This window comes from Lasioglossum baleicum, chromosome 4, assembly GCF_051020765.1.
Source record: "Lasioglossum baleicum chromosome 4, iyLasBale1, whole genome shotgun sequence".
Lineage (NCBI taxonomy): Eukaryota > Metazoa > Arthropoda > Insecta > Hymenoptera > Halictidae > Lasioglossum > Lasioglossum baleicum.
In genome coordinates, this window is record NC_134932.1 from 19690818 (window position 1) to 19704635 (window position 13818).

Below are 13818 nucleotides of genomic sequence, written 5' to 3' on the forward strand. Positions count from 1 at the left end.
TGCAGGAAGCGGAGATAGCAAGAAACTGTTAACATAGGATAGGTCGTACTACCTCATCATAAACGTAGTAAGACTTACTTAGTGAATTCTAGGAAATAATAACGTAAAAACATACAGGAAATAAGTGTGAGTTTATAATTATTCACATCACTGTAAATAGAATTATTTTATCTGAAGACTTTCTCGATTCTATTTGAAATAAATACTTTAATAATTGCATACAAACACGTCGCACAAGTGCAAAATGTACCTCGTCCAGGCCACAGTACTGGAAATATTAATTGCGTTATGCTCTTTACGCAGTGTGCACAATTTTCGTAGCAATGTAATTGATAAATTAATTCGTATCCGACTTATTTTGTCCGCGATAACGAGTTACACGTTCGCGCAATAAATGTCTGTTTTAATTAATTTTGAAACGTGAACGTCAAACGGGGAATACGAACGATAATGTGCTCGAAATATTCGAATGACGTAATAAATGTTCCGAGCGTCTTGGAAACGCTTCCACGGTTTCCGATTGCAAATCGATCGGTCATCGTAGAATGCAGAGTCTGCGAGTAAATCTCAAAGAAGTTGGATGTCACGGTGCGTTAGGATCAAGCTGTTAACATCGGACCTTCGGCGACTGATATCTAATTCCCTCTCACGTGTTCGACCTCGAAGGGACGTTCAGGTACCCGTGGGTCAATAGCTCTCTCGTTGCTATCAAGCTTAGTCGGAGCAATCCCTTTGGAGGAACGAAGACGCCGAAGAAGAAGGAGAGAAATGGAATGGGACGGAGATCGCGCTTGTCCAAAGAACTCCTCGGCTCATCTTCCTATTTCTGAGCAGAGCGCTGTCGGGCAAAACGGAAAAATAATCCGGCAGTTTTGCCTGACAGACCGTAAAAAAACGCACTGCTGAAGATGTCAAAGCAGAAGGCGCTTCGGTATATTGTGTCCTCGGTGTGCGATACCCGACGCAGACTCCCCTATGTTTTCTTACCGCTTCAAGCTCGATTTTCAAATTTTATCTTGTCATTGTGAAACCATCGATAGGCTATTACCGAGTTTCCTCAACGCGACTTCGAAGGGGGTCGGTGTTTTCAAGGATGTTGTAGATCTTCAAGGGAGTCTTCCAAAGCTCAACAACTATTTTGGAAGAATAGAGTAAAAGACGTGCCTCAACGTATTCAAAACCGAGAATATTTTAGGAAACTGTTCCCCTGCAATTGTGGGATCGTTGACGTTTATTCTCTCCTTTTCAACAAGTGTACACTGGTAAAATGTGGCTAATATTACTAGCAAAATCATAGCAGAACCAGCGAAGTTTAGAAGACAAATGAAATAACTCGTACGGTCCCAGTATGCAGTAAGTCAGGCTGGCTTGCATCAGAAGTTCCAAGTTTGCCCCGTCTTTCCTTTCAGTCTTCCTTCCCTTAAGGATTCTTCGTTATTCTACTCGCGACACTAACAGTGATATAGTGTACGAAACGCCTTATCGAGATTCTTTGTAAACACGCCGCGGGTTTCGCCGAATTGTTAAGCTCCTTCTCAACCAAACGTGTCTACACTTCAATCGTCTAAACTTTTAATTAAACTGCGGATTCTAGGCATTTATGACAAAACTGAAGCGAAATATGAAACAGTATCAATTCTAGAGTGAATTTCGAATTATTCTCACAATATTTTCTATTTATTAAAACCATTAAGGAAACACATCTTTATTTATTAGATGTACAAATCAATTCATATTTTACTTCTTGAAGTCGTGGATTATTTGCAAACAATCATAATTGTGCGGTCTAAGAATTAATTTATATACCTATAACAACCTTACATTTCTGGATACAAGAGAACACTGTAATTTCAAAAGCGCGCATAAATCTTCACGGGATAATTGACCGTATACTGTACAATAGAGCAATCAATCCACCGGAAGTTAGTTTTTTCATGAACGTCCATCATTGTAGATTCACGAGCGATGAAGTCGTATCAATTTTCGCGGGATAATTAACAATATTCCGAAGAGTCGATCAGTTCATTTGCAGTTCATTGCAGTTCATTGGCTGCGAGCGTTATTAATTTTTCATTGATCGTACCGTGGGGACCCTTCGATGGCAACGAAGCAATCGTAAATAATCGTGAAACGAGCAGCTAGCCAGGACGAAAATTCGTTCTCGCTGTGTTATATCTCTTTCCCGTCGTCCCTTCCTGTTTCCTCGGAGCCGTTAACACCGAAACCCTTTCATCGGCTGACGTTTCGTTCGGACGGAAGCCTTTAACTCCGCACGTCTCGAAAACCTTTGGTCGGCCCTGATGACTGTACGAAGAAACGCGTCACTTTGCTATCTGAAAATGCATTGTGCATTACCGGGCGACCCAACCAGCAGCCCCGCGAAAAACGAAGCCACCCCGATGATGGGGGACCGGTCGAGGGGAAACGGAAAAATTCCTATGGCACTCGGTGAACGATTCGAGTGCACTCCGACGAGATCAAAGTCACTGCTGCGACCGTTCGCAAAAATAAAAGGCTACACGTAAGATCGTGGGTCTCGCGAGACTTTGGGTAGCGGATTCAGAGGTTCGTACCATGCTTCGATACGGACAACGAATTTCATAATTTTAGCTGCTACAGACTCCTAAGAATCCTTTGACAATCGAAAACAAGCCGCTGCGACAGGGAAGTAGCACCCCTATCGAATAATTTTTGTAAACTAGGATTATAATATACACGGTGTCCCAGAGCTAACTTGACCACCTTGAATATCATTGTTGTTTTTCAAGATACGTCAAATGTCTGAAGCACAAAGGTGAATGGTAAAATGGGGCTCGTACGATATCAAAACATTTTTGTTTTTATGTAATTTTTTTTAGAGATATGAAGGTCACTTTCATTTTTTTTAAATGGAATGGAGTATTTTTTTAATACATCAATCGATGCAGCTGGACATTCGTTATAAAAAAGTACTAACCTATGTATGTCGAAAATAATTTTAAAACACCATTACTGTCATATACTAAGACATTAGCGTTTATTTACTAGTGCAACGACAGTAATGGTGTTTTAGAATTATTTTCGTCATAGGTTAGTATTTCATAGGTTAGTACTTTTTTATAACGAATGTCCAACTGCATCGACTAGTGTATTAAAAATACCTGATTCCATTTAAAAAAAATGAAGGTGATCTTCATATCTCTAAAAAAAATTACATACAAACAAAAATGTTTCTGATATCGTATGAGGCCCATTTTACCATTCAACTTTGTGCTTCAGACATTTGACGTATCTTTAAAAGCAACAAAGATATTCAAGGTGGTCAAGTTAGCTGGAACACCCTGCATACAACTTCTTGAATAACAAGAAGTGATTAAAAATTCATAAAGTCGTATAATCAATCTTGTTGTACATGGATTATTATAAGTTGATAGAACTTGATGAGCTATTGGATGATCCAAGTTTTATTGTATAACTTGAAACCAACTCCGTCATGCGTCAAGTGAGAGGTCATATTTTTTAAATGAAGTATAAAGTATAACAAACAATGTACAAGTAGATAGAGTGGTATAATGGCCTCCTTATTGCTGCAAACCATTTAGATTCGCCAGGTTCGTCGAATGTTCTGCAGAGGTCGGTGCAGAAACAATTCTAACGGTATCACAGTTTCCTAACGAGCAAATTGATGAGCGGAACGTCTGCCAGCCACGATAACGCAGCCATTCGACACCGAGGTGCAAAATCGGTAGGGTTAAACTGATTTGTGTTCATTAACTCCGCGCGCGCGCGCGTATAAATCAATATTTTCGTGCGCCGCCACCGGCGGATAATGGATTTATCGGCTGGAAATCGATTAGTATATGCGCGTTCTGGTAAAACACAAAATAGCCTGTGTGTAACTTTCCTGTTACACACGGGATCATAATCCTCCTCGATATCCTGAATACGCTTGATCCCGCGGATCCGATTAACGTTTTGGTGCCGACAGAAAAAAAAATGTTGCAAGAAATTGGAACCATGTAGGATTATCTTTCTTTAACTATTTTTATAGATGGAAAATAATATATTGGCACTTTCAAGTTCTCGAATGTTTCTACTAAACATATGTATAAAATCCGCCGTCTATATCTATTCTAATATTTTAATGTAATAATTAGACTGCGGATTTTATGCATTTATGACAAAAATGAGCACGTACAATTTAAACCAGTGGACATATCAAAAAGATTTGAGGACAACGGTGCATTAGTTTCAGCTTAATAAGATGATTAAAAGAAGAGAGGGTTTGTTATTTGGTTTCTGTGGCTTGTAATCGACGCAGACAATTTTTATTTTCCATAAAGATCCGCAGTCTGTTTATAATATACAGGGTGTCCCAGTTTTTTCCGGCCAAACTTTGCCAGCCTGTGCTACACGCAAAAGAAAAAAATGTTATATGAACATATGCTCTTAAATGTTTTATCAACGAGTTAAAATTTCAAAATGATGTCCGTTATTACGAATACAGGATTAGCATCTAAGAAATATTGACCCTATCGTATTACTGATTTCTTCTCCGCTGATATTCCCTTACAGCAGCTCGGGCACTTTCATTACAAAAACCATACATAAAATGCATATCAGCGTATTCACGATTGCAAAATTCTCGCGGCATCTAGATATGAAGTCGTACAGCGTACTAAACATTATTAGCTCAGCAGAAATCAATGTCGATATCAACTACTTCACCAAGTAAACATAAGAGTTTATGTAAACACAAATAGAGATATTCATAATACGTTCGTACGCTGTGTCGACGAAATGTGCCAGTTCATTATCATTTTGTATTATTATACAGGGACACCCTGTATAAATACATTTCCAACAAAGTGAATGGGATGGTTACTCTAGCCATCTTCAGACTGGCAACCCTATATTGACCACAAGCTATTTCCTAACACGAACTTAACAGAGTGTCATTTATTATGAACGATACAATAGGTACCGTTCCCTCAAGCAGCATCATGTCTAATACACCTCCATCTATCCACAGTTGAATAACAGTCGTTCCAGAATTTCAATCCCTCTCGGCAAACCAGTAAACTGCGTGCAGCTTCAATTAACGTGGTACAAACGCTCCTCGAGCGGTACCAGCGTGAGTTTCGTTCTGAATTCTTGCCATCCGACGACATTACATTTCGCACAGAGTCCTCCTCTCGCCCCTGCGAGCCACCCCCATTCGCTGTTGGTTTGCACAGCAGAACTGTTGACACGCTCCCACCCCCCCAACGACAGCAGTATATGCCACAAATATTTGCCCGTATCTGTGCATGAAAGTTTACGGGGCTGGAGAATCGCTTCCAAGACCTTGATCTAAATTAGTCTATCGTCTGGCAAGTGTCCATATCGCCGACAAAAATACGCATAAATCTCAGCAGACGCTCCCGTTTAGACGCCGCGCCGCCTTAAATTCTGCACCCCATGCTCCGCTCGCCGGAATCGGCAAACTCTGATTGGATGATTTCGAAACGATCCTTTTGCGAACTTTGGTATGTATTAGCGCGTGGTTGGGTTCCTCGACGCGCGACGCGGAGCAGCGCCGAGGCTACATTCATTTTTGCCACTCAAATCGACCGACAACCTGGAATTCACCGTGGAATTCAATAAACCTACTTGAAACGCGATATATCGCGCGCAGATTCGATGAACGACGAAAATCAAAGCCACTCGGCAGAATTGCATTTCTATCGGAGACTCGCACTTTGTAATATACATTTCGATAATAAGGTCAAACGATTCTCACCGGAATGTCCTTTTTCGAGTACATTTCCACCGAGCGTTTCGCGTCGAGCGAATACAATCAAATCTGCATAAATATTACAGGACTTGCTTTGACGAAAGTCCTGCGGAATTTTGAAACTCGTTAACGGCCCGATGAATATTTTTCTGCAGTTCCTCTGCTCTTTCCGGATTGCTAGAAATCTTACTGAAACCACATACTGCTTACGTCGATATCGATCGATTGTGTAAATAAAATGTAGGTGGTCCGATATTGCATTTCATGCTTTTAGGTTGAAAGATAATCCACAAAAATTTCAAGTAGCTGGCCGCTCATTTAAAGGGAAATATGAGGGTAAACACCCTAAACTTTATCCTTTTTGCCACGTTTATATTAACTTGCCGAGTTGTCGTCGTTGTTGTTGTATGCGTCAAATCTTGTAATCGAATTTTAAACCACTTCCCGATGAGCTAGAGACTTGAAACTTTAAACGTAGCTTGGAACTGGATGAAATGCAATATTAAAAAAAAACAAATTAGAAAAAATACTGTGCGTTCAGGAGAAAAAAATTTTAATATTAACCGTCACACCTTGTCGCGCGACGCTCGGTAGTACGTCATCGCGTTCAGCGATCCCCACTCCGCGCGCCAGCGCTCCCTACTCCACTACGTGTTCCCAATCCGACTCATTCGTGTGGTGTTCCGTTCATTCTGTTCCATTTCGGACAATTTCGGACTCCATCAAGAGACGTCGTTTCTCGGAGTCATCCCCTCATTCTATTTCGCGTGTTTCCATATCTTGCGTTTCTATACATATATCTTACTATTTCATACCAGTATTACTACATCTTGCGTTCGATTTAAAAAAGACTAAAAAGTAGAAAAAATAAAATATATATAAAAAAAACTTTTTAAAAACTACGCTTATATTAAAATGCACTAAAAAGGAGAAAATAATTTCTTTAGACATTAGTGACTATAAATAAAACCGTAGAGCGCCCACGAAGATTACGTCAATATAGTTTAGCGTTCCACGCTTTTATTTATAGTCAAATTATTTTCTTCTTTTTAGTGCATTTTAATATAAGCGTGGTTTTTATAAAGTTTTTAATATATTTTTTTATTTCTCGGTTGTGTTAATCAAGATATTAAGATGAAAAATAACTAAAATTCTCGAATTTACCAATCCCGGCCGCGTTGAATTCACGAGATTATCAGGAGTCGATTGAAAAAAGTTGTTGCTACTGTTTCGTATCGATTCTAAGCACGTGTTTTGATGGTCGATAAACTGGTTTTGCGGCGTGCATGCACGTTCCAGAAACCGCGGTGCACAGCGAGCCTTGAAAATTCTCGGTGCGTTACGTTGGCCTGATTAGAAAGAATAGTGTGGCAGGTGCCGAAATGGTTGGCTGGCTGGGCCCCGCAAAGAAGAAAGTAGATGTCGTAATTTCGGTCGAGGCTGATAAGAAACGCGGCGGGTGCTGCCGGTTATCCGGCGTCGCTAGGCTCTTTTCATTTCTTCTTTGAAACGAGATGGAATGCAATTGAACGTCGAATGGCCTCGATACGACCGAAAACAATGTACACGGCTGTCGATATCGGGTCTGCGCGATACCGTATAGTTTCCAGCCGTGATCCTTCTTGCGGTTAAAGAGTAACTGGGGCTCTTTTGTTCGGATTCGTGTATAGAAAGTCAACGTCTAATTAAACCGTCCGTAAAAATTCGTGCCAAAAGAAGATTGGCTGCGGTAAACTACGTTTCATGCAGATTCGCGTTGGCCCGTCGAGGTCAAATTAGCGGCTTAGAGTCTTTTAAAGAACGAGTTCTGAACGGAACGAACGAATCCTGGATGTTCTCTCGATGTCTTGAGATACGAGGTTAATAGATCCTCATAAATTTTCTGTTGGCTTCCGTAAGCATCGGTTAATATCAAATTTGCAATTCATATCGGTTTCACAGCATTGTGGAGTAAGATGTAACGAAACACGTGATTAACAATTCTAATTAGCCTTACATCGTGGCAGACAACACTAAACCCTTTCAAGAAGAATGATTACACCACCGAATTACAATTCTAGTTCGCTCTGTATAATTCTACAGTATGTGCTTTTCTACCCTCGAGTAGTCGGTGGAAGTTATTGCACGTATGTGCCGCATTCATGTGCAAAGGAAATCTGTTTTGGCACCTCGGACAAGCCCAAAAGAAACTAAATAGAATAATGCATCACTTCATGAAACACGAATAAAAAGAAAATTTGTCATTCAACCCCGATGCATTTTAAAAAACCGTTTCAAGTCACTTCTTTCTCTTTTCTCATGTCTTGTAAAACACAACATTAGTCGTCCTTTGAAGTTCCTTTCCCTGCGCCACTTTCTTTATATTTTCCTTCGCTGCGACGGAACTAATTTAGCCTCGTAGGGCCTCGTCTCGCGCGTCTTTTTACTTAATTCTAATTAGTGCTTTGTGCTTTGTTGTCCGTTTCAGCTGCGTTTGCTGCTCCTTTACGGAAGCGAAAAATTTCGCATTAAAGACTCTCGAGAAACTTTCGTGAATCTTCCCCTAACAGTGTACTAAACAATGTCGTACTTACTTTAATGCGACTGCGAGTGCCAGATGAACTTACCTGTAACAGAAAATGATGAAACGTAATTAGTATGCGACGAAGTACAGCGTCGCGATCAGAGTCGAGCGCTCCGTTTTACAGCAAGGCAAAAAAGTTTTCATATGGCGGACAGATCTTCGTGGATCGTCCGCTTTATCGCGAAAACATCGCGGAGGAAATGAAACTCCCGAGTGCTCGGGGAAATTAAGAAAAAAGGAACTAGGTCAGAATGTATAGGAGGTGTTTGTCAAGGCTTCCGTTCCTCCGCAGTTGGACCGAGAAACGAAAAGGCCTAACGTCACAGTGCTCTCTTGCACGGTCGATCATGCGAAGCATTCATGTCAATTCACGCGACACAGGATCGCGTCTTTCATGTTCAAAACTCGATCCGAATGTTGCAACAAGAAACCAATTTTCCCATATGAACCAAAAGTACATTTCGACATGTCCCTGTATTGTGTATAATAATTAGAAATTAAACATTTTCTGCATGAATTTTATAGAAAACACAGGTCAAGGAAAAAGTTCTCCCCTTCTTTAATAATTGTAGAGGCGTAAAAATAATACATTGGTGTTTTTAAATTCTCTTCGCCTCTAATCTTTTTTAAATTGGACTTACGCATTTCTGTTATAAATGCATAAAATCCGCAATTTAATAATAATTTTCTGAAAAAAATTCATGGAGACCTCTTTTACAGCTGTCACACTAGAAAATATATTTTTGATACAGTACGGGTGGATTTATAGCGGAGCTGTGAGCATCGATGATAGCGGCGCGGTGAAAAGAAATCAACATTCGTGACAACATTTCGACACATACTAATGAAAAAGTACATATGTATTTTCTTTGTTTTTCTTTTTTTTTCACAGCACAGCTCACCTCGCTGCTCCACTATAAATCCACCCTAATTTCTTATACATTTTTTATGTATCTTATATTTTAACAAATTTCGGCGGGTGTATGCACATGAGGCGCGAGAAACAGCGATCTCGTAATGCCACATAATCAGAATTAATCGACTATATATTACATAACCTGTTACGTTAACCTAAATGGGGCAACTCGCGCGATAAATACTCGTTGCGCTCGAATTTATTTTACTGCATCATTGCAGCCTCATGTTACTGTATCGAGGCCTCGCTATACATTGAAAATTATACCTCGGAGACTCGTTGGTCTCCTAATAATTTAGGCCCGGACAGTTAGGTTATTATTCACTGGATCGCGGTCGATTAACAAAGGACGTCGCCGAAGTCGTTGATATCTGTTAATAGATAAAAAATTCTTTTTTTATTGACTGTTTCACATGCACCTGTTGAGTTTAGAAGTTAAATCCGGCCCTGCTATCAAATAGAAGAGATGTAGTGAAGATAACACTCGCTCGAAGATAACACGCACTCTTTCCTCATCAGAAAAACCGAAAGCAATATGTATACGCGAATCCGGCGACCGAATAAACTCAATCAAACACGTCCTGGTACAAAGTACAAAATGAAAAATTCTTGAACGGGATCGATCTTCGATGAAATTACCACGAAAAATGGCCGCAACGCGGTTAGACCCGAGTCATCGAGCCTCGAAGGGGCGGGAGGAATACTCGAGGAGCCCCGAGATTGAAGGGAATCCCTTCTACCCGTGTCAGCCGTCAGACTCTTTGTTATTCGAGAGTTTCTCGAACCACTTTATGCGCTAGCTGATCCCATGTCAAGAGGATTACACCTGATTCCGTTCGGGGGGATGCAATTCACTCGATTTTAGTGCCGTGAACTCGTTCGTTCGGGTCAGCCGTAAGGTGGATGTCAGATTGAGTTTTCCGCGGTTTCGGTGAACATAAAATCCATGCCGAGATTACGCCATTTTATTTAATTCGCAGGCGAGACCGTTCACTTTTCACCTTTCACCGGTAGCTAATTTGCCACCAAGTTTCGTACCACGTTCAATCCGATTTGCAAACTTTCAGAGGCCATCAAATTTTCATTTCTAGTCTGTCGCACAGAGCACAAGTCTTTGGAAAAACGTTTAGAACCGGTTCTTGAGAAGCCTGTAGACCTGTCGAAGCAGAAGCCAGCGCGATTAGAATAGTCCTCGGTCATCCGGAAGTGGCAGTGACCAAGCATTAATCGCCGTCGACTGATCGACTGGTAGGGATCGATGTCTTGTCGCTGACACTGCCGGCTCCATCAGTCTCCGCTGTCTGCAGGGAGCCCGAACGTGAATGATGAAAGGCGCGCAAAAAGAGAGGCAGATAAAAAACAGTTTCACGAATCGATTAGCAATTCCGTTGTCTTGACAAGAATACCCCCGGACGGTCCGTGTTGTTTTCGGGCTACGGGCAGAAACAATGCTGCTCCCGGGTAAAGAATTTAAACGCCGGAATCGCATAATCTTTCTGTGCATCGGACTTTCCAGGTCTCCTGAAGTTGCTTAAGAAAATACGGATCTCCCGAGAAAATTGGAGCAACTGTCCCGACAAACGGGAAGAGCCTCGCTATTCGGGGATGTTTGAGCTCGAGAAGACAAAGTAAGTTATGATACACGGATAAGGTGCTTTTTTAATAAACAGAGCCGGCGGATAGCGGACGCGGGAAATATAGGCGGTCGAATATCGACGCGCAACGGAATCGGTCGCGGCTTGAACGGAAAAGTCTGCTGATTTACATTCCGGTGACATCGGGTTGAGCACGGACGTATTATCATAAAAGAATGGCGGTCGGTTTAGCTTTCCCGGAGGACATTATCGGCCACCTGCTGTTTCCCTGACTAGAACCAGACCTGCAGCCACGCCTACCTTTTATCCGCTCCGATGGGGAACGGAGGACTCGCAGATCAGACGGTTCGGCTGCGTCGGACTATAACTTTCCTCTCGCAAAGCTTTCGAGGCGAGCTTTCCCGCGAGCTTCGACAGAGCTGACCCATATTCACGACTGATCGCTGAATTGCTTTTTAACCCTTCGAGTCCTGACGGCACTTTGCGACGCCCACTCATTTCAACGCGTTCGTCACTAGTGCTCGTTGTGTCGTAGCTGCATTACTATGCAAAATTAACGCGTCGACGTCCACTTACCACCTATGTATATATAGAAGGTGTCTCAGAACGGCTAGTACAAATGGAAATGAGAGAGGTCTATTTGCAAAAATAATTAAAAACGAGCGAATAACGAATAAGGTTCTATGTATTCGCTGGCATGGGCCAAAAATGTTTAGGACCTGGCTAGGACTCACGATTATTACTTTATTGAAGCCTGCTGAAATACTATGAAACGATGCCAACATTCAAAGATACTATTTTTAAGTGCAAAAAGCTTCGTTAGATACATGCGATATTTGTTCTATTCCTTTTTGGCTAATGCTCGTTGTTGTGTTTCTTTTCGTTGTGTTTTTACGAGATCTCAACTCATCATCACCCAGATGTAGGGCAGTCAGCGTGTTAAAATAATTATAAGCATTCGTCGAATAAAGTAACGTGAAAATTACTATTCAATTTTGGATAAATACTTCCATTGCCCATAAAAGGGTGATAGATCTGTCAACGTGACAAATTAATGAATGCGCTCATGGAATAGAGCAACGTAAAAATTAATATTCAATTCTGGATAAATAATTCCATCACTCAGATAGGAATAATATGGCCGTCAACGTGTTAAACGCGCTCGCGGAATAAAGAACTGTCTATGCCATCGGGTAATAAGCATCGCAGCCGTGTTGTGGCTATTGTTTTTCGATCTATAAACCAGGAAAGTTTGTATCCGCGGCTCTGCAATGTCCTACAGAAGTTCCGAGAGTTCGAGTGGGGCTGTCGAAGGACGGATCCCACCCTCTTCTACTTAAAACCATCCACAAATTTCAGCTCGACAGTGATTGGATCGGATGCATCTCGATGGACGTTCCCAATACTTCGTGCCGGCGATTTTTTTGCCGGCCGTGACTCTTTGAGGACGGGAGAAGGAAACTTTTTGCACAGAATGAACGGGTCGACTTTGTAGCCGCCATTTATTCTCCGGGCATGTATAACGTGCCCCGCATTTCGCGTCACCGCCGATAGAAAAGTCGTAAAGATAGTACGGAGACGGCGCGGACCCTTTTTTCAATGTAACCGGACCAGCCTCGAAGGCATTACCGATAAGACTCGGCAACGTTTATAGCACTTTGTGCATAGCAAACGTCACCCTCGGGCCAGCTGAATTTTTTACGAACACGATGATTTACACTGCCCTGGAAACCGCGGATGGCAATCGCCGCCGAAATTTTTTCACACCGGGTACCCGACTGCCAATCCATATTGCCGACCCAAAATTCAGTCTTCATCATAAAATTTGATTTGAATCTTTTATCCAAGCAAGTAGTATAGGTCGGCGATTGTTCTGCCATAGAGAAAGCGCAAGGTGTGCAAAGAAATAGTAACCCTCGAATAGTGGATCTTTTTTACAACGATGTAATTAGGGATGCTTCGGACCGTTTACAACTTTAATTATTAATCTTTTAAAAAATATTTTTCTAACTAGATTATAATTAGCTTATGCTCAGCGTGTGTTTCGAAAACATTCAAAGATGTAATCGCGAGTTGCGAGTTGCTCATAGATGTTATCATTAGACTGCGGATTTTATGCATTTATGACAAAAATGGGCACGTACGATTTAAAACAGTGGACATGTTAAAAATATTTAAGGAGATCAATGTATTAGTTTCAGCTTAGTAGGATAATTAAAAGAAGAATACAATTTTTATTTGGCTCCTGTGTCCTGCAATCAATGCGAACATTTAAAGATCCGCAGTCTAATTATCATTAATATTGTTTACTGTAGAATTGTATTTTTACATTTACTACATTATTACATTTTGTGTGAATAAATTATGAACGTATGAAACGTAGTTCACTCTAACCCTGTCGCGTCATCGATTTTTAAGAGTAATTCTTGTAGACAGATAATTGTTAGAACGTTGTTTAAATATAAATAATTTGTGTTGTATACAGAACTGCTGTTCTGAATATTCTCTTTTATTTTTATAAAGTATCACACATACTTTGAATGAATATTTCGAATGTATACCGGGTGGCGACGAAGAGACTTTACAAGGAGGCAGCATAATCTTGGTCGTTCTAAAGATAGTTGAAAGGCTTCGGCGTACTTTGAGGCATAGAAATTTTGAGTGCGTTTCTTGAAGAAGCCTCGAAAGGACCGCCAGAAGCGAAACTCTGTTCAACTATCTAGAAACTAGCTAGAAGTGATGTGCCTTCGTGGAAGACGCAACTATGCGTATAAATGTCACAGCAATGAACTTCTCTACTTAACGTCTTTAATTTTAAAGAACCTTTGGCAAGTCATAACACAAAATCTGAAAATTTCAGAATATTACAAATCGAGACATTGTATTGTAGAATTAGTCTTACCCTCTGATTGGTAAAGGCGTTCGAGTCGGAGATGGAGAAGGTGTCGACGATGGAGTCGAATCGAACTAGTTTCTTCGGGTGATGTGG

General features: G+C 41.1%; 1 protein-coding gene across 21 annotated transcripts in view; it reads right to left on the reverse strand.

The window, feature by feature from the left end:
* Positions 1–13818, reverse strand: part of LOC143208036 (disks large 1 tumor suppressor protein-like) — a 397450-nt gene that overhangs the window by 233362 nt on the left and 150270 nt on the right. For 14 of the 21 annotated variants that reach the window (XM_076422075.1, XM_076422067.1, XM_076422081.1 and 11 more), the window contains one exon: positions 8329–8361. The exons of the other annotated variants lie outside the window; for them this stretch is intronic. In XM_076422075.1, coding sequence (XP_076278190.1) covers positions 8329–8361 — 33 coding nt within the window. The remainder of the gene's footprint in view (positions 1–8328; positions 8362–13818) is intronic. 21 annotated transcript variants of the gene reach the window in all.